Source organism: Chiloscyllium punctatum, chromosome 38, assembly GCF_047496795.1.
Source record: "Chiloscyllium punctatum isolate Juve2018m chromosome 38, sChiPun1.3, whole genome shotgun sequence".
NCBI classification, from domain to species: Eukaryota; Metazoa; Chordata; class Chondrichthyes; order Orectolobiformes; family Hemiscylliidae; genus Chiloscyllium; species Chiloscyllium punctatum.
In genome coordinates this window covers 29,822,431-29,845,009 of record NC_092776.1, presented here as the reverse complement: position 1 = coordinate 29,845,009, position 22,579 = coordinate 29,822,431, and the positions used below count along the sequence as shown (strand labels likewise).

The window sequence follows — 22,579 nt, the reverse complement described above, 5'->3', positions numbered from 1 at the left end:
TAAGTATTAATATTTCTCATGACCTTTTCAACACTTAAAACCTGAACTGTGATCCCTTTAAAATAATTGGGTCCAGCTTGATTTCAATCCAAACTGAAGATCTTCCATCACTCTATAGCTGTTATTCAATTTTTTCAACACCAAATCCAGTGGACTGTGAGGATTCTTCAAATTCTATCCCTTCCTGTCAAGCCCTTAAGTTTTTCTTCTTTCTCCTTTTGTTTGAAAGCATCATCTCTGCTTCGTCTTATGTTTTCTTTTGTGTTGGATGAAGCTGTTTGTTTTAGGAATATAGGGGATAATTCTAATTCCAGATGAAAGTTTGAATGTGACCAGTGTTTTCCACTTGTCTTTTAAAGTGGATTTGTATTATAATAAATTATTTATTTCAAGTTAATTAAAGAAGCTTGGTGAAAGTCTCGAAATTTTGAATCATCATACAAATGTGGATAAATTGTCCATTTTGGTGACGGAATCAAATTGTTTATATTAATGATGCAACTGGTGGAGTAATTACCAGTACATTCTTCCTATCACAGTCATGGCATCATCTCCCCTTGACATTCAATGGCACCATCATTACTGAATCCCCCACTGTTAACTTTTTGGGTATTACTAATGAACAGAAACTCAACCAGACCAACCTTGTAAGTGCAGGTCAGAGGCTAGGAAATATGGTGACTCGTCTTCTGACCCTCCAAGGTCTTGATTAGAGTGGAGCTGGAAAAGCACAGCAGGTCAGGAAGCATTCGAGGAGCAGGACATTTCCATCACCTCCAAACGCACCCCACCAACAGAGATATATTTCCCTCCCCACCCCTTTCCGCTTTCTGCAAAGACCGTTCCCTCCGTGACTACCTGGTCAGGTCTACGCACCTCAACAAACCACCCACCCGGCCCCAAAGAAGCCGTCCACATCCATCAGAGTTTCACCTGCACATCCACCAATGTCATTTATTGTGTCCGTTGCTCCCGATGTGGTCTCCTCTACATTGGGGAGACCGGACTCCTTGTCGCAGAGCACTTTAGGGAACATCTCCGGGACACCCACACCAATCAACCCCACCGCCCTGTGGCCCAACATTTCAACTCCCCCTCCCACTCTGCTGAGGACATGCAGGTCCTGGGCCTCCTCCACCGCCGTTCTCTCACCACCCGACGACTGGAGGAAGAACGCCTCATCTTCCGCCTCAAAACACTTCAGCCCCAGGGCATCAATGTAGACTTCACCAGTTTCCTCATTTCCCCTCCCCCTCACCTTACCCCAGTTCCAACCTTCCAGCTCTGCACTGTCCCCATGACCTGTCCTACCTGCCAATCTTCCTTCCCACTTATCCACTCCACCCTCCTCTCTGACCTACTTTCATCCCCACCCCCATTCACCTATTGTACTCTTTGCTAACTTCACCCCAGCCCCACCACCCCCTCCCCCCATTTATCTCTCCACCCTGGAGGCTCCCTGCATCCATTCCTGATGAAGGGCTTTTGCCCAAAACGTCGATTTTCCTGCTCCTCAGATGCTGCCTGACTGCTGTGCTTTTCTAGCACCACTCTAATCTAGACTCTGATTTCCAGCATCTGCAGTCCTCACTTTTGCCTTTCTGACTCTCCAAAGCCAGTTCACCATTACAGGACACAAGTCAGCGGTATGATGGAATACCCTCCCCTTAACTGGATGAGTATACCTACCAGTCCTCCCATGGACTGCAGCACCTCAAAAAGGCAGCTCACTACTATTTTCTCAAGGGCAAGCTAGGCCAGCAATAAATGCAAGCCTAGCCTGTGGATGTCCATATTCCTGCGATTAAGTATTGAAAGAAAGTTTACAAAGGAGAGTCGGTATTGATGTGGGTGGTCATTATTTTGTACTGTGGATCAAAATATAACAGCCATAATTCAAATTAAATAAATATGTAACATTTTATCTAATTAAGCAATTCTACATATTTATTAAGCCACAATCAAATTTTAAAGACTCTCAAATTTATCAAATCTTCGGCATCTGATGCTGTGACTTAATTTATCATGAGTCACTTTGGCTATAATGAGACCATAAAGATCCCACTCCTAATAGAAGTGTAGCCCTAAACATGCATTTATTAGTTGAAAACTGGAGTTGTCTTTTACGCTGAGCATAGGTTTAATCATGCATTTTTCATTGAAGCAATGGAATCATCTTATGTACTAGCTCAACTTATATACTCCATGATCCAAGGTATGTTGTCTTATTGTATCCCAGAAGTACCGTTAACAGATCCAGCAGATTAACATTAAATACAACATTCCTCTATTCACTGTGTTAGTATTGTTTAAATGGATTAATGTCTTTATTGAATTGTGGGAAAAGGATTGTCAAGTGGGCAGGTTAAGAATTTGTTCACTATGAGTTGGTATTCTTATTTAAAATTATAATAAGTGGAAAAAATCCTTTGAAGAATCAGTCTCTACCATCAACTCCAATTATTGAAATATTTAACAGAGTCTACTGCAGCAATACAGTGAAGCTACAATTATGTCTTATTAGCCTGTGAAGGCTGTTTGAATGGTGATGCAATGTTCTCTAACTTTGTAATATTAATATATGCATTGTTTTATTACTTCAGTTTCAACACACCATGGCTGCCATACTGTGTATTCCAACAAAACACAAAAAGCCCTCTTCAGAGTTTACTAACATCAATATGTGTGCTTGCCAACATATGTTGTTCCTTTGTCTCTAGAGAGGCCTTGCTGTGCAAGTTACATCTACTTTGCAATTACCACAGGCCCAAGTTATCAATATTGACCTAGTGTTGCAGATGGATTCATATATTCTGTGCAATTTTATATCTGTGTATCCCCAAAAGTAATGTGTCACTCAAATATCATCAGCTGGACCTGAATGTTGCCAAAAATTCAACCCCTTTCAAGATAATCTTCAGGATAGTCACATATTTATTCTTTATTCAGATACATTTTGGCAGGGTGAAACATGATTTAAATTCCATACAAATTATTTCAACTTCAAAGTAATATCAGTGTAAGGTTGAGTGAAGAGAAAGTAGGAGATGCTCAGTTAATGATTCATGGAATTTTAATAGACCACTTAGGCATTTGTTGGTATATGCATATGTTAAAAATAAATCAAAAGGTTATAGCGAGTTCACATGATTTGTAGAGACCAAAATGAATGCATTTATATAGTGATAAATATTTTTTCAATATTGTCGCTAGATTTTGTACATTCTGGGCAACTGATATAATGCTCTATTTATTTCCAGCACGTTTACAGAAAGCTCAAATGACAATATCTAAACAAATTTCCACTTTGGGACAGGGGAGGAGGTGACACCCAAGTGTCACCAATGAAGCACTTACTTTCACAGTAGATTGTTAACTTAAATTTCTCAATACCCATCGTTGGCAAAAGTTGGTAATTCTGAAGGATTGAGGAGTTGATTACCTCAGTTGCCTTCTTGGTAAAACTGTAGTGCAGAATATCATCAACAGCACAGGTTACTTCCAAGTTCTGGCTATGAGTTATGATTAACAACCCTCAGACAGCAAGAATACTGGATGATTTTTCTTCCACATGCTTATTTACATGTACAATTCAAAATAAGTCACACTTGAATGTATGGCATTGCAGTTTATGATTTAAATTAATTTAGATAATAATCATTTGTTTCATTACTAGAGTCACAGAGATGTATTGCACAGAACACACCCTTCGGTCCAACTCATCCATGCTGACCAGATATCCTAAACTAATTTAGTCCCATTTGCCAGCACTTGGCCCATATCCCTCTAAACCCTTTCTATTCTTATACCCATCCAGAAGACTTTCAAATGCTGTAATAGTGCCAGCCTCCACCACTTCCTCTGGCAATTCATTCCATACACGCACCACCCTCTGTGTGAAAAAGTTGCCCCTTAGGTCTCTTTTAAATTTTTCCCATCTCACCCAAAACCTGTGCCCTCCAGATCTGGACTCCCCCACCCCAGAGAAAAGACATTGTCTATTTATCCTATCCATGCCCCCCATGATTTTAGAAACTTCTGTAAGGTCACCGCTCAGCCTCCGTGGAAAATGGATGAAGAGTGTTTTCTAAAATCTTGGTTTGAATTTAGCCCAGATAGATGTTTAAGCATTTAAACCTGAAGACCAAAAGGATTGTTAAGTCAATTGTATTTGAGCAGTTCTTGAACTCATATCCAAAAGCAAAACAGGTATAATTTAAATTGCAAGTATGTGTAATTTGGGAATACAAAATGCAAATAGCATAGTAAAGAATTCTACTTTGAATAGAATTGCCATGAAAGTCTGTTTCTTTGGCTGAAGGATCAATTTTTAATGTGCTGTCCTTCCTTTATTTTGTGACAATGTTTGACCCAGAAGAAACATTTTTAATTTTTCTATAACGCCTCTGGAATCTTTAATTGTTTTTAAGAATGTATGAAAAGCACTTAAAAACGTTTGAACACTTGTAAAGGAATAAATTGCATCTTTCGAGGCTAATAATACTGGTCCCTATGACATGGTGTCTCCTAATCTGAAAGTAGTGACAACAGAGTTAAAAATCACACAACACCAGGTTATAGTCCAACAGGTTGAATTGGAAGCACTCTAGCTTTCGGAGTGTCGCTCCTTCATCAGGTGGTAGTGGAGGGCTCAATCCTAACACACAGAATTTATAGCAAAAATTTACAGTGTGATGTAACTGAAATTATACATTGAAAAATTGATCATCTGTTAAGCTTTTCATCTGTTAGAATACCACGACAGTTTCACTTCTTTCATGTGTAAATCACAAAACCTTTTTTTTAAAAAGTTGCATTCTCAGGTTAGCTGTTAACAATGGTGATAGCTAGACAATATGTTGAAAATGTTAGCCCCCTGTGTTCTCTGTCTATGCCATGATGTTTAGATTGATTCTAATTTAAAAAGTGAGATAACGGAGTTGTACATGAATTCATGCAGTTTTTGAGCAAAGTACAATGTAACCCTGCAAGTACGAATTCACCTCACAAAATATATGTATGCATGTGGGTCTTTGTCTGTGTGTGTGTGTGTGTGTGTCTGTCTGTCTGTCTGTCTGCCTGGGATGGGGGTTGTGAGTGTGAGAAATGTATGTGTGTGTGTGTAGTGAGTGCAGAGTGTCTTAAGTCTGTGAGGGGGTGCATGTGTGAGTGTGGGAGTGTGTTTGTGGGTGTCTGTGTGCACGTCTCTGTATATGTGTGTCCATGTATATGTGTGTATAGGAGTGTCTGTGTGTGTGTAAGAGTGTGTGTGTATAGTGCAATGGTGGTCACCTGTAATATAACAGGAACCCAAGGTCCCTGTTGAGGCCCTCCCTATGGGTACTGAATTTAGCTATCAGCCTCTCCTCGGCCACCTTTCACTGCTGCCTGTCCCGAAGTCCACCTTGGAGGATGGTCACCCGAAGGTCCAAGGTCGAATGTCCTGGACAACTGAAGTGTTCCCCAACTGGGAAGGAATACTCCTGTCTATTGATTGTTGTGCGGTGCCCATTCATCCGTTGTTGTCGTAGCCTTTGCTCGGTTTCCCCAATGTTCCATGCCTCCGGACACCCTTGCCTCAAACGTATAAGGTAGACAACGTTGGCTGAGTCACATGAGTACCTGCCATGTACAAGGTGGGAGGTGTCCCCACGCATAATCGTGGTATCTATGTCCACACTCTGACACGTTTTGCAGCGCCTACCGTGACAGGGTTGTATGGAGTTGTCCTGAGAGCTTGCTACGAACAACAATCTGTTTAAGGTTTGGCGGTTGTTTAAAGGCAAGTAGTGGAGGTGTGGGGAAGGTCTTGGTGAGGTGCTCATCCTCATTGATAATGTGTTGCAGGTCACGAAGAACATGATGTAGTTTTTCAGCTCCTGGGAAATACTGAACAACGAAGGGTACCCTGTCAGTTGCAGCACATGTCTGTGTCCTGAGGAGGTCATTATGGTTCCTTGCTGTCGCATGTCGGAACTAGCGGTCGATGAGTTGGGCATCGTACCCCGTTCTTGTGAGGGCATCCCTGAGTACTTCCAGGTGTCTGTCATATTCCTCCTCATCTGAGCAGATCCGGTGTGCGCGTAGGGCTTGTCCACAGGGAATGGCCGTTTTAGTATGTTTTGGGTGGAAGCTGGAGAAGTGTAGCATTGCGAGGTTGTCTGTGGGTTTGCGGTAGAGTGTGGTGCTGAGGTGTCCATCCTTGATGGAGATGCACGTGTCCAAGAATGAGACAGATAGTTGAGAGTAGTCCATGGTGAGTTTGATGGTGGGATGAAACTTGTTGATGTCACTGTGTAGTTTTATCAGTGACTCCTCGCCATAGGTCCAGAGGAAGAAATTGTCGTCATTGTACCTGGTGTATAATGTTGGTTGGAGATCCTGCATAGAGAAGAAGTCTTGTTCGAACCTGTGCATAAAAATGTTGGCATATAGGGGTGCAAATTTGGTCCATATGGCTGTTCCATGTGTCTGGATGAAGAACTGGTTGTCAGAGGTGAAGACGTTGTGATCGAGAATAAAGCGGATGAGTTGCAGGACGGTGTTTGGAGATTGGCAGTTGTTGGTATTAAGTACTGAGGCTGTTGCCGCAATGCCATCATTGTGGGGGACACTGGTGTAGAGTGCGGAAATGTCCATTGTGACGAGGAATGTTCCCGGTTCGACTGGTCCGTGGGTGCTGAGTTTCTGTAAGAAATCCGTAGTGTCGCAACAGAAGCTGGAGATCCCTTGTACAATAGGTTTCAAGATGCCTTCCACATAGCCGGAGAGATTCTCACATCGGGTCCCATTGCCCAAACGATGGGAAGTCATGGTGTATTGGCTTTGTCTACCTTTGGAAGGCAGTAGAAGTTGCCTACACAAGAAGTACGTGGGATGAGGGTGTGTAGGGAACTCTGAAGGACTGGATCCAAAGTTCTGATCAGTGTGTTTAATTTACGGATATGTTCTTTGGTCAGATCAGCTGGTAGTTGCCTGTAGTGTTCCTGGTTGTTCAGTTGTTGGTACACTTCCTCGCAGTAATCTGTTCTACTCTGAATGACAATGGCTCCTCCTTTATCTGCTCGTTTAGAGTCATAGAGATGTACAGCATGGAAACAGACCCTTCAGTCCAACCCGTCCATGCCGACCACATATCCCAACCCAATCTAGTCCCACCTGCCAGCACCCAGCCCATATCCCTCCAAAACCCTTCCTATTCATATACCCATCCAAATGCCTCTTAAATGTTGCAATTGTACCAGCCTCCACACATCCTCTGGCAGCTCATTCCATAGAAGTACCACCCACTGTGTGAAAAGGTTGCCCCATAGGTCTCTTTTATATCTTTCCCCACTCACCCTAAACCTATGCCCTCTAGTTCTGGACTCCCCGACCCCAGGGAAAAGACTTTGTCTATTTATCCTATCCATTCCCCTCATAATTTTGTAAACCTCTATAAGGTCACCTCTCAGCCTCCGACGCTCCAGGGAAAACAGCCCCAGCCTGTTCAGCCTCTCCCGGTAGCTCAGATCCTCCAATCCTGGCAACATCCTTGTAAATCTTTTCTGAACCCTTTCAAGTTTCACAACATCTTTCCGATAGGACGGAGACCAGAATTGCACGCAATATTCCAACAGTGGCCTAACCAATGTCCTGTACAGCTGCAACATGACCTCCCAACTCCTGTACTCAATACTCTGACCAATAAAGGAAAGCATACCAAACGCCTTCTTCACTATCCTATCTACCTGTAACTCTACTTTCAAGGAGCTATGAACCTTCACTCCAAGGTCTCTTTGTTCAGCAACACTCTCTAGGACCTTACCATTAAGTATATAAGTCCTGCTAAGATTTGCTTTCCCAAAATGCAGTACCTCACATTTATCTGAATTAAACTCCATCTGCCACTTCTCAGCCCATTGGCACATCTGGTCCAAATCCTGTTGTAATCTTTGCTGTCCACTACAACTCCAATTATGGTGTCATCTGCAAACTTACTAACTGCACCTCTTATGCTCGCATCCAAATCATTTGTGTAAATGACAAATAGTAGAGGGCCCAGAACTGATCCTTGTGGCACTCCATTGGTCACAGGCCTCCAGTCAGAAAAACAACCCTCCACTCCCACCCTCAGTCTTCTACCTTTGAGCCAGTTCTATATCCAAATGGCTAGTTCTCCCTGTATTCCATGAGATCTAACCTTGCTAATCAGTCTCCCATGGGGAAACTTGTCGAACGCCTTACTAAAGTCCGTATAGATCATCACATCTACTGCTCTGCCCTCATCAATCTTCTTTGTTACTTCTTCAAAAAACTCAATCAAGTTTGCGAGACATGATTTCCCATGCACAAAGCCATGTTGACTATCCTAATCAGTCCTTGCCTTTCCAAATACATGTACGTCCTGTCCCTCAGGATTCCCTCCAACAACTTGCCCACCACCGAGGTCAGGCTCACCGGTTTATAGTTCCATGACTTGTCTTTACCGCCCTTCTTAAACAGTGGCACCACGTTTGCCAACCTCCAGTCTTCCAGCACTTCACCTGTGACCATCGGTGATTTAAATATCTCAGCAAGAGGCCCAGCAATCACTTCTCTAGCTTCCCACAGAGTTCTCAGGTACACCTGATCAGGTCCTGGGGATTTATCCACCTTTAACCGTTTCAAGACATCCAGCACTTCCTCCTCTGTAATCTGGACATTTTGCAAGATGTCACCATCTATTTCCCTACAGTCTATATCTTCCATATCCTTTTCCACAGTGAATACAGATGCAAAATATTCATTTAGTATCTCCCCCATTTTCTGTGGCTCCACACAAAGGCCGCCTTGCTGATCTTTGAAGGGCCCTATTCTCTCCCTTGTTACCCTGATGACAATGTTGTGATTGGTTTTGAGAGCCTGGATGGCATTGCGTTGTGACCGAGTGATGTTTTGCTCTACCTTGTGGGTACAGCTGATGAATCTGGCACTTATATACTTCCTGACAGTTTGAACATACATGTCAAGCCAAGGGCAGCGGCCCTCCGGTGGGGTCCAAGTTGACACCTTCTTTGGTCGCTCCTCTACAGATCCCTATGATGACTGTTCCTGTTCATCAGTGGGCTCATTGGGATCACTGCTGGCACCTTGAAAGAATTCCCGGAGTCTCATTCATCTGATGAACTCCTCCGTGTCTGCTGCCAGAACCAACGGGTCCATTTTGGCGGTGGGGCAGAAGTTGAGACCCCTACTCAGGACTTCAATCTCTTCCAGTCGAAGGGTGTGGTCCAATAAGACTTCCCCACAGTGCTTCCAGGCTGGGCTTTACTATTACTGGTGAGAATGCCAAGTTTCTCCAGTTTTTTTGTTCTTGGCGTGCATGCACGTGGTGTAGTTTTATCGCCTTGTCTGTTTGGCAGTGTCGCGTAATTGTACTGCTGCATCCTGAGTGCAGGCTGATAGTGTGGACTCCATCTGAATTTCAAGGTTGTGTTGCCTGATGTAGAGTTTGTGTATGAGATGATTGAGGAGTTTACGAGGGGTGCGATGGCAAAGTTTCTCTGCGTAATCTGTGTTGTAGGTCGACTTAAGTGGGTTCATGATCCGTAATCCTTTTGGAATCTTTCCTGCTTGCCTGCATTCCTGTAGAAACTCGAATGTCTGTGCCGATATATGCAATCTTTTTGGAGATCCTCTCCACTTTAAGCCGGCAGTTAGTGGTGTCGATAGTAGTCATGATTTAGAGATGGCAGTGTTGGACTGGGGTGTACAAAGTTAAAAACACCTCAGCACCACACTCCACTGCAAACCCACAGACAATTGCACAATGCTACACTTCTCCAGCTTCCACCCAAAACATACTAAAACAGCCATCCCCTATGGACAAGCCCTACGCGTACACCGGATCTGCTTAGATGAGGAGGAATATGACAGACACCTGGAAGTACTCAGGGATGCCCTCACAAGAACGGGGTACGATGCCCAACTCATCGACCGCCAGTTCCGACATGCTACAGCAAGGAACACGTGCTGCAACTGACAGGGTACCCTTCGTTGTTCAGTATTTCCCAGGAGCTGAAAAACTACACCAGGTTCTTCGTGACCTGCAACACATTATCAATGAGGATGAGCACCTCACCAAGACCTTCCCCACACCTCCACTACTTGCCTTTAAACAACCGCCAAACCTCAAACAGATTGTTGTTCGTAGCAAGCTCTCAGGACAACTCCATACAACCCTGTCACGGTAGGCGCTGCAAAACGTGTCAGAGTGTGGACATAGATACCACGATTATGCGTGGGGACACCTCCCACCTTGTACATGGCAGGTACTCATGTGACTCAGCCAACGTTGTCTACCTTATACGTTGCAGGCAAGGATGCCCGGAGGCATGGAACATTGGGGAAACCGAGCAAAGGCTACGACAACAACGGATGAATGGGCACCGCACAACAATCAATAGACAGGAGTATTCTCTCCCAGTTGGGGAACACTCCAGTGGTCCAGGACATTCGACCTCAGACCTTCGGGTGACTATCCTCCAAGGTGGACTTCGGGACAGGCAGCAGTGAAAGGTGGCCGAGGAGAGGCTGATAGCTAAATTCAGTACCCATAGGGAGGGCCTAACCGGGACCTTGGGTTCATGTCGCATTACAGGTGACCACCATTACACTATACACACACACAGCTACTCCTACACACACACACACTCTCACACACACACAGGCACTCCTGTACACACATACACACGGACATACATATACACAGACGCGCACACAGACACCCACACACACCCTTACGGACACACACACTCCCACACTCACACATACACCCCTTCACAGACTTAAAACACTCTGCACTCACTACACACACACATACACTTTCTCACACACACAACCCCCAACCCAGACCGACACACACACAGACAAAGACCCACATGCACACATATATTATGTGAGGTGAATTTGTACTTGCAGGTTACATTGTGCTTTGCTCAAAAATTGCATGAATTCATGTACAACGCCATTATCTCACTTTTTAAATTAGAATCAATCTAAACATCATGGCATAGACAGAGAACACAGGGGGCTAACACCTTCAACATATTGTCTAGCTATCATCATTGTTAACAGCTAACCTGAGAATGCAACTTTTAAAAAAAAAAGGTTTTGTGATTTACACATGAAAGAAGTGAAACTGTCGTGGTATTCTAACAGATGAAAGGCTTAACAGATGATCAATTTTTCAATGTATAATTTCAGTTACATCACATTGTAAATTTTTGCTATAAATTCTGTGTGTTAGGATTGAGCCCTCCACTACCACCTGATGAAGGAGCGACACTCCGAAAGTTAGTGTGCTTCCAATTAAACCTGCGTTGTGTATTTTTTATCTTTGTACACCCCAGTCCAACACCGGCATCTCCAAATCATAGGAACAAGAGGAAGGACATTAAAATGTAAATACCAAGTGGCCAGAGGCAAAGAAGCTGCAGCAGGGAAAGAACAGAGAAGGCACATTTACAAGAAACTGTGTGCATAATACAATTTAAAGAAACAGAAGGCAAAAGACAGGATTAGGGCCGGGATTATGAGTTTTCCAGTTCTAATGCTAAACTTCAATTTTGCTAGAGCTGATCGAAAAGTATGATGAGATTTAGTAGAAGAGTCAACTATGGGAGTCTCTCATGAATCAGTGTCACCAAGATTGTTATCAACTAAGAGAAAGTGAGGACTGCAGATGCTGGAGATCACAGTCAAAGAGTGTAGTGTGGGAAAAGCACAGCCAGTCAGGCAGCATTCGAGGAGTAGGAGAGTCGACGTTTCAATCATAAACTCTTAATCAGAAATGAGGTTGGCCCAAGGGGACTGAGAGATAAATGGGAGGAGCATGGGGCTGGGGGAAAGGTAGCTGGGAATGCAATAGATTGATGAAGGTGGGGTGAAGGTGATAGGTCGGACAGTTGGATGGAGCAGATACATGGCAAGGAAGATGGTCAGATAGGACAGTTCAAGAGGGCGGTGCCGAGTTGGAAGTTTGGAGCTGGGATAAAATGGGGGAAGGGAAATGGGAAAAATGATGAAACCCACATTGATCCTATGTGGTTAGAGAGTCCCAAGGCAGAAGATGAGGCATTCTTCCTCCAGGCATCGGGTGGCTAGAGTTTGGCAGTGGAGGAGGCCCAGGACTTGCATGTCCTTGGCAGAATGGGAGGGGGAGTTAAAGTGTTCAGTCACAGGGCGGTGGGGTTGTTTAGTGCATGTGTCCCAGAGATGTTCTCTGAAACATTCCACAAGTTGCCATACTGTCTCCCCAATGCAGTGGAGACCACATCCAGAATGGACACAGTCAGGATGATGTGTGTTAATCTCTGTTGGATATGAAAGGATCCTTTGTGGCCTTGGACAGAGGTGTGGGGGGAGATGTGGGCGCAGGTTTTGCACTTCTTGCGGTGGCAGGGGAAGGTGGCAGGAGTCGAGGGTGGGTTGGTGAAGGGCGTGGACCTAAAAAGGGAATCACAGAGGGAATGGTCTCTCCAGAACGCAAATAGAGGTGAGGAGGAAAATATATCACTGATGGTGGGGTCTGCTTATACGTGGCAGAGGATAATGTCGTGTATCTGGAGATTAGTGGGGTGGAAGGTGAGGACCAGGGGTGTTTTGTCCTTGTTGCGATTGGAGGGGTGGGGTTCAAGGGTGGAGGTCTGGGAAGTAGAGGAGATGTGCTGGAGGGCATCATCGACCACATGGAAGGTGAAATTGTGGTCTATGAAGAAGGAGACCATCTGGGATGTTCTATGATGGAATTGGTCCTCCTGGGAGCAGATGCAGCAGAGGCAGCAGCTTCCCCTGTAAACGCAACAAAACCTGCACCCACATCTCTCCCCACCCCTCTGACCACAGCCTCAAAGGATCGTTCCACATCCAACAGAGATTTACGTGTACTTCCACACATTGTATCCATTTACTGTATCCATTGCTCTCGGTGTGGTCTGCTCTACAATAGGGAGACAGGATGCCAAGTTATGGAACGTTTCACAGAACATCTCTGGGACACATGCGCTAAATAACCCCATCTCCCTGTGGCCAAACACTTGAACTCCCCCTCCCACTCTGTCAAGGACATGCAAATCCTGGGCCTCCTCTACTGCCAAACTCTAGCCACCCAATATCTGGAGGAAGAATGCCTCATATTCCACCTTGGGACCCTCCAACCACACAGGATCGATGTAGATTTCACCAGTTTCCCCATTTCCCCTTCCCCCACCTTATTCCAGATCCAACCATCCAACTCGGCACTGCCCTCTTGAACTGCCCTACCTGTCCATCTTCCTTCCCACCTATCGGCTCCATCCTCCTCTCCGACCAATCACCTTCACCCCCACCTTCATCTACCTATCGCATTCCCAGTTACCTTCACTGCAGCCCCACGTCCCTCCCATTTATCTTTCAGCTTCCTTGGGCCAGTCCATCATTCCTGATGAAGAGCTTATGCTTGAAACATCAACTCCACACTACACGAATGCTGCCTGACTGGTTATGCATTTCCAGCACCACACTCTTTGACTCTCACCAAGATTGTTACAAAGGTAACTAAGTAGGTTTTGCAGGAGTGTGCTGTTTGGATGATGACTATCGCCAGGGAACTAAGAGGGATTGGAGCTCTTGTTGAGGTGACTCCAAGCCCAAATCTGTTGAGTGAAAAAAGTGAGAGAATCAATGTACCAGAGGCTGATTTGGAAAGTCTCCCAGATTGCATTCATGTGGGACATAATCTCATGAGGCAGCTTTGCCCTGCTGCCACCTGGCTGTGTAGCTATCAACCTCCATTGTTAGCCTACAGCAAAATAGGGAGTGCTGGAGAAACTCAGCAGATGTGGTAGCATCTGTGAATGGAGAACCAAAGTTAATGTCTTTGGAAGTGAAAGGAGCTGAAAATTTGTCGGTTTTTATTTGCTAGTGACAGAAGGAGAGGCAAATGGAACAGCTGGTGAGTGTCGTCAGAGCAAAAGACAAAAAGACAAATGCAGTGATAATGGTGGTAAAGGAGAGATATTTATGTAAAATAGATGTAAATATTCACTGTGAAAGGAAACATGGGTCTGCTCAGCTGAGAGCAAAGCCAACAAGACACAAACATGGCCAGGGAGGATGGGGGTGGGGGTGAAGGGGGGGTGGGGGGGGGGGGTGGGAGTGTAAGAAAAATGGAGGACTGAAGTCACACTTTGAAGTTGTGGAACTCAATACTGAGGCTGTAAAGTGCCTAAGTGGAAAATGAGGTGTTGTTCATTGCATTGAACGCTGTAGCAGGCCAAGGATGGAAATGTTAGCACAGAAGCAAGGGACTTTATTGAAATGGCAAGGTCAGGGTCATTCCAATGCAAAGAGAAGAGGTTTTCTAAAAAGGAATTGCCCAGTCTTTGTTTTGCCAATGCAGATGAGACCACCACAGTGAGCAGTGAATACAGTAGAGTAGACTGAAAAAAGTACAAGTCTACTATTTGCCGAATCTGCAGAAGGCTCTGCTTTACTTCTTCAAACAACAGCCTTCTAAGATGATATGTGAAGAGTCCAAGGGAAATGTTGAAAATCCAAAACCAGATTATATTATAGTTTACATTAAAATGGAAAAAGAAACATCTTAGAAGAGAAACATTGGTTTTCAGTTATATGCATATATGCTGAATAAGTAATGAATGCCAATTAGTTGGATGGAAAGTTGTTACCTAGGTAACATTAGTACAATGCTTACATCTATTTAATCCATTACATCTGATTATGGCCTTAACAGAAATGTTAACAGAAATCTCTTATTAATAAGTTGTCAGACTGAGATCATGGTGTGACTTTTCTGCACCTACCGAGAACAAGTTTTAGTTCCTGAAAATGTGCACAGTTAGTGGAGTCAGAACAGCATAAAAATCAAGGCTTGTTTGATACTTGGATAAATCTTCTATCAGGTAGGCCCCAGCAGTACACCAAATGTGAACAACAATGCGACTTGGTAACAGAAACACATATAATAGTTGAAGTGTAAAGTCTTACAGCAAAAATGAATATTTAAAAAGTGACTTTAATTTTGTCATCCAATCTATGCTTGAGGGGTAATGCAGTATGCTCTAGGACAATGATTAATACTGTGCTTGCTTGTCAGGGATGCAATTTCCTAAACTTCTTTATCTGTTCTCCTTTTGTTTGCTTCTTGTTTTAAAAACGCAGACCAGTGGGAATGGTCTTGTGGAGAATAGGAGTACTTTGTAAATGCTGAGGGACTTTTCAAAGTTTTGCATTTATAAAATGCCTTATTATTTGAGCTTATTGAGCTCTCTGAGGGTACTTTGCAAAGCAAATAACTTCTGCTGTGCATAAGTGTTTCAAACACAACAGCCATTATGCAATGTTGCTATAACACAAACAGCAATAACATGCTTTGCTGATTCATCTGTTTCTTACTGGGATCCACTCGGAGAGAAATATTGATGAGGAACTGCTCATTCATCTTTGAGTTGTACCAAAGAAATTGGTACCAAATGGGAACTGAACTGAACCTTTGACAATGAAGGCTTTCTTCTTAATTCACTAGAGTGCAAACTTAGTTTATATCGTCATGTCATGAAGAATGCAAGATATCTGCTTCAATGCCATTATCAGGGTTTCTGCTTCCATTTTTCTCCCAACTCTTTTCTCAGTCATTAGTGCATGTGTTGTTACAGAGTCTTTGTGAGGATCAGAGAATACATACCAACCAGTTATTGGCTTTTTCAGCATAATCAAAGCACACCTGTTCCTTCAAACAGTGTTAGTGGTTGTTTGGACAGGGTATGATCTTGGCTGTTGGAGTCTCGCTAACATCATTCCCTCATACTGCAGGTCTTCGAACCACATGTAGGTGCGTTATCCATATGCGTAGATCATGAGCCTGTGCCTTTGTCTTTAGTTCCCTCTTCCAGTTGAATTTGTGCAGTAATTCACCACGGCTCCTCTATGAGCATCTTCTAAATTTTTTTAGATTGGATTACTTAGTGTGGCAACAGGCCTTTCGGCCCAACAAGTCCATACCGACCGTCCGAAGAGCAATCCACCCAGACCCATTCCCCTACATTTACCCCTTCATCTAACACTACGGGCAATTTAGCATGGCCAATTCACCTAACCTGCACATTTTTGGACTTTGGGAGGAAACCGGAGCACCCAGAGGAAACCCACGCAGACGTGGGGAGAATGTGCAAACTCCACACAGACAGTTGCCTGAGGTGGGAATTGAACCCGGGTCTCTGGCACTGTGAGGCAGCAGTGCTAACCACTGTGCCACCATGCCGCCCAGAGCATAAATCTATGACCACTACTATAAGCAGGACAATGGTAGCAGAGAGATGAGAACAACAACACCTACAAAGTCCACGTACCATCCTGATTTGGAGTACATGGCTGTTCCATTAATGTCCCTGGGTCAAAAACCCTATCTAACAGCATATGGTGTCTCTACAGTGTTTTAAGAAGAGAACTCAATATTATCTTCCTCAGGTAGAAAGGGATGGGCAATGAATGTGGCTGAGTCAGCAATACTCACATTCCATAAATGAACAAAACAAATTGTGTCTTAATATTACCTGGAGCTGGTTTTTGACTGTGAGAGTGTTTCCTCCTTGGTCAAGCAATTGGATGATGAAGACTGTACAATAAATCCCCTCAACAATTTAATACCGTCCAATCAAACAGCCATTGAAGCCCCTGTTTCCAGCTTAAGCAGTGCAAGGTAGTCATGGGATCTGATGTCACTATGATGAAGCTCCTTTCATACAGATTCAGTGTTATTCTCAGAGTAAAGGTATAATTAACCCTTTACCCTATACCCTTGATTGGTATATAGTTTGGCAACTAATTTGCAACCACAGACGGCAACAAAAGCATAGCTGAAAGAAGTTAGATCCAGTTTTTGAAGAAATTCAATGACCTGACAAACTCTGCAAGGTTAGCGTTACCCCAAACCTCAAGACAAGTCTGTGGATTCCAGCCTCCAGCAGGTATACCTGCTGAGATGCCTCAGGGTACATGTTCTTGAGTGTTGAAAGAATGTGTACCAAGTGCACTTGATGAATTATACTGGTTCACAGCCATAGTGCTGCTGACATCCTATTAACATTGATAGAGCTTCCATAATGATTAGGAGCAATTGGTGTGATGATGGTCCTCCTCTCAACCACCCCATCCACCAGGACCTCCAGGTTCTGAGCTGGACATTTCGGTTTCCTAAGAGGATAATATATGAGGTAATTTCTGGCTTGTAGCACTTGGAGAGATGTGAGCTGGGCTTTAAATATAATGCCAAGCTTGTACATCAGAAGGTGCCGATAGTAGCAGGAGTTTCACCTCTCCTTCTGCAAGTTTGCACGAGTAGGATACCAAAGAGGCCAGCTGCAGAATTAATAAGGTCAGGAGTGGAAGATCAAGGAGTGGATAACAATGCAAACGTCTCTGTGAGCCAAGACTAGACATTCACTATGAAACTTCCTTAAAATAATATAGACTGAAAATGGAAAAAATAAACCTAGCCTTATAGGACTGTTACAGTGTTTCTAATCAGTGGTAACCTTCAGGATGTTGATAGTAATTGAGAAGCTGCCAGTTATACAGCACCAAGTTGAAATTAATGCTAAAGAGGACACTAGCCTTTACAAAACATTTACCTTCTCTAAGTAAACCCCAAACGCCTTTCTTCTCTCTACTTCATTTCTACATAAATTAGCAAATTACAAGGACAATGAACAGACAGCCTTTCATATTGTATTGCAACCTTCATTCCAGCCTTGGTGAAGACTATGTAAGACTATGTAATTAAGTTGATTATTGTTTACTGTTCTATATATTTATTGATATTTTCATAAAGTACAATAGGCAGTAGGTTGTTTTAAGGTTTATCCAAGTTTTGTTCTGAAACCACACACTAGGAGTTGTGCAAGAGTGACTGTGGATAACATGCCTTGTTATTTTCTCCTATCTGCAAAGAACAAGCATCCTCAACAGAATCTATGTTACTATAACGGTACAATCCAAAATCAGGAAGTTACCATTTGGAGGAATAGGTGTAAATCCCTATGCTGCAATTCTGTGGTAGAGTGTATTGTTATAAACAGTCTGCCTTACCACCAAACCTGCTTTCATATCTTTAAATGTTGACTTGTATGACATTAATTTATTTTAATTTTTTCTGAGAAAACTATTTTGAGCAACTAAAAATGATCAATGCTGCAAATTTTGTAATTTATAAAATAACAAATGGAAACACTATTCTATTGCTTTGGGTTGTGATCTGTGATATATTAAGTCTTTGAAAAAAATGTAAGTCTGGTTTGTTCCCTGATGACAGTTTGAATAGTTTCGATAACATTTTGAGCAGCCAGTCTACTGTACTATTCATTTCCTCATCATCATATCACAAATAAATGATTAAAATTTATTATAATTGCAGTCCCTTAAAAGAACCCTCAAAGCTATGAGATGAGGTTTTGCTGTAATTTGAATTTTAGTGTTCCATTTACTCTGTCTTTTAATGTTCCTTGTAATGAAGTCATTAGTAAAAAACACATCTGGAAGTTCTTTGGGGAACATTTAATTTTCTGCTGGTTTGTCAATAACATAACTCATCACACAAAGGGCCCAGCTGCCGACAATGCCATGCCATAGAAATGTCTATTTCTCCACTATATGTTGCTGACTGTACCTACAGCTGCAAAAAATGCAGCCACACAAAGATAAAGTTTCCCTTTCAAACTTGGCCTGTAAGCTCTTTGACCCAGGGACATTGATATTTGCTAAGTTTTCACATGCATAATAAGCATCACTTTCACAGCTTGCCGACCTCTGCTTTGGCCCATTGCCCTTTCAGGTGAAAGGGGAGGGTAGAGAAAAGTCTAATGATGTCCATGGTCAATCCCTATCTGCCCCCTGCCCCCAAGCTGTTGCTTAAACTAAATAACCATGAGTTTTGTGCTCTCTTCTAAAGGTGACAGTCAAGATGTACAAGCGAGGAGGTCGTGGCTGGTTATGGAGGCCTGTCTCAAGCACAGTGGTTATTCCATATAACACCCACATCGCGTTCAGGGTCTGTGGAGAGGATGCAGATGCAAAGATCCCAGCTAACAACATTGACAGAATCATCCTGAGCATATGAAATTGATTTCAGTGTTAAACAGGCTATGGCAGCTGTGCCACATTATTACAATAATACACAACCATTTTTCATTGATCAGTTAATTTGTGCTCTTCAAGTAGTCAAAACGCAAATCTCATTAGCATAGGTCAGTGTGCATGGGAAAAAAATGTAAAATTCATATTGACAGACTAGCTGGCTGAAAAAATGCAAAACGTTTAGGTATGGAAGAGTGCACTGTGTTCCAATTCAAGAGTGTACAAAATTAATAACTAAATGACAAGTTTTCATTGTTAGCACAGGGAAGGTCATGCAAAAGAGATGCATGTTGATGCTCTGGCTGCATGTCAGGTACTTAAATTTAAGAAGCTTTAATTAGCACAGAGGTTAGTTATAATGCCACAAGAGATAATTTCTGCTCTGTTTATTCCTCTCTGTTTACTCTGGAGAAAACATACCATTGATCCTTATTAAGCATGAGAAGTGCATTGAATATAATGTTTCTTAAAAGAGGAAATGAATCTTATCCTTTCAAAATGTAATATGTGACCATAATTCTTTCTATTAATATATTTAAAATCAAATTGTTTAATTTTGGTACTTGCATTTTAGAACTGAATAGGCCTGATTTTCTTCGACGTAACACAAATTCAAATCCCAAGTGTATTAAAGAGGAAATGTCATCAAGAGAGCATTATTTGAGCACTCCATTTCTACTGTACTGCCCAGGATTTCCAGGGGGTTTTCTGAATGTGTGTCTGCAACTGGATAAGCAATGGACTATTGGTATTGAAATATAGTAAGAGTGACATAATTGACTCTCCCATGACACTTTTCTGTAAGTCTGGCTGCAGATCTACTATACTTTAGCTCACCCAAGGAGTTAGCAATGGGATTTAGCACCTGTAGGCTCAGAATGATTGCAGTGTTAAGAGTGGATCAGGTACATCATCACTTTGGGGAGTCAGTGGTGTAGTGGTGGTGTCATTAGACTAATGCTGTGGGGACATGAAGTCATATTCTATCATACCAGCTGGGGACATTAAATTAATAAATCTGTAATTGAAAGCCAGTTTCAGAATGATGACCATGAAACTACCATCAATTATCATTGAAAACAATCTGTTTCACTAATGTTCTATAGGGAAGGATATCTATGTACTGACCTTGTTTGGCTTATGTCTGACTCCACTGCATTGTGGTTATTCTTCTCATCTAGCAAGTCAGTCTGTGCTCCAACAAAGTCAGCCTTCCCTTCATCCAATCTGGTCCACAGTTTGGTATTCCTTATTAAATTCCACCATTTCTTTCTCCTTTAACACATTCCTTAAAACAGATTTCTTTCGCCAAACATTTGGTAATCTGTCCAAATATTTTGGTTGGATCCATTATTGTCTTATGTCTCTGTGAGGGACATGGGAATGTTTTGAAATGTTATATAAAATCAAATAATTATTGATGTTGCCTATGGATGTAATAGTTACATTTCAAAGAAAAGTTAACTTTAGACCCCACAGGGGCAGTATGAAACATATCGCTCTCTCTGTTTCCAGCTCCAAGCTTTACCGTTACCTGAGCATCAATCACATAGTTGCTGGCAGGCAAAAAAGGTCTCTATCATTGGTAACTGGTCCGTACTCAATGGAGCAACAACTTTTGTTACCAGTAAAAGCTGCACCTATGCATCCCCGTGCCCCCGATCCCCCCTCCCCCCAAATCGACCTTAGCTCCAAATCAGCTGCAACTCCAACTTAATTTAGTGCTTGTTCAAACAGTTGTTCACGATGCTTGTCATGGGAGTCAGGTAACCTGATTTTCAAAAGTTGACCACTCTTTCAAACATTAACTTTCAAAACAAATCTTTCTCATTTTAGTTGCCAGTTTTAGAAACACTAAATGAAAAAAATCAGATTTTATATGTCTCAATCCTTAAGAAAGTGAAACCTCATTTCAAAAGTGTATTTTATTGCAAAACCTGTGATACAAAATAAAATAAGGCTTCCAACCATTCATTCTTCCTTCCCCTTCCCTTATACATCCTTACATAGTCTTAGCATTTCTTAAGCCTTTAATTTATTCCAAAATTTTACAAATGGGACAATGTTTCCACAATTACATTGTCCTTTCCATTAATTTTTTTTAACATGAAATGGTTGTAACAAAAGGCTCCATCTGAATAGTCTTCCATTCCAATTCTTGAACTTTTCAATGAAGGCTAGAGATTTATGATTAGTGTAAATTAGTGACTCTCTGATTCTATATCGGATATAGACAACAATCCAAAAGTTGCTTTGTCCTCTCGAACTTAAGCTTCAATTAGTGCTTGTTCAAGTCGTTGTTTACAATGCTTGCCATGGGTGTTAGGCTACCTGCTTTTCAAATTGTTTCAGACACTCTTTCAGACACTGGTTTTCAAAACAGCTCTTTCTCATTCAAGTTCATAGTTTTCAAAACAAAAAATAAAAAGGTACAGTCCTTATCATTGTTAAAGGTTTGCTTTTTTCCCAATTATTTTGCATGCCTCTGGAATTTGCCCGAAACGTCGATTTTACTGCTCCTCGGATGCTGCCTGAACTGCTGTGCTTTTCCAGCGCCACTAATCCAGAATGTTTTATAACAGCTTTAGCATTCTGGAGCAACCTTGTAATGATGGTGCGGTGTTGCTTCTCACAGGGCAAAAATAGCAGTGTGGAGAAAGCTGTTAGAATGAAAACAGAAGCATATGTAAAGCAACAATAAGGTGTGAATCTGGTACCCTTCAGATTACCATGTATACTTGTTTAATGTGTGAACATGAAATAAATATCGTTCTGCAGAAATACCTAGGCTTGAAGACAGTTCTTGACCATACCTCCTCCTTGACCAGTCTGTCTGTCTTGAACCCAAACTCTCATGTGTGGCCCTAAAACCATATGATGAAAGAGGGGAGCAGCAATGAAATAAACTACCAATAAAAGTGTGGCAGTGGTGAAGATCAAAAAATCACTTTTCCAAACAATTCTCAATATACATTTTGGACCAGCTAACAGCCAGAAGGGTCACAGAGCTGAATTTCTGCTATGAATGAAGAATCTCTAGACAGAAAACTCCTGCAGGGAAATCACCAGGATAAATGTAAGTCAATGTAAGATTTTTACAGCCGGTAATAACAGAAACAAACTTAAGGGAAAATAAAAAGCAAGAGCAATAAAATCCCAGTAGCAACCAAGATGGTAAATCCAGATTAAGCACTTCAAAATGAGGTAGATTACTGAACACCCAGGGCAGAGTCAATCCCTTAGAGGAAAACCCTGAAAAGCTACACTGGGAAACTGAATTCTTTCAGAGCAAGATTTCTGGTTGTCATTTAGCAGCTGCAGACTATTCATTCAAAGGTAAATCTGTCAACATACTAAGAAATTATTGTAATAACAGGCTTAAGGTACATTGATTGAAAAGAAAATCAGAAATAAAAATTTTTTGTGC

General features: G+C 42.4%; 1 protein-coding gene across 2 annotated transcripts in view; it reads left to right on the top strand.

Moving 5' to 3' along the window:
• LOC140463494 (uncharacterized) overlaps nucleotides 1–21,892 on the top strand; it is a 247,028-nt gene extending 225,136 nt beyond the window's left edge. For both annotated transcript variants that reach the window (XM_072557518.1, XM_072557516.1), the window contains exon 7: nucleotides 18,968–21,892. In XM_072557518.1, the coding sequence (XP_072413619.1) occupies nucleotides 18,968–19,135 (168 nt within the window). In that variant the 3' untranslated portion in view covers nucleotides 19,136–21,892. The remainder of the gene's footprint in view (nucleotides 1–18,967) is intronic.
• Nucleotides 21,893–22,579: the final 687 nt, after the last annotated feature.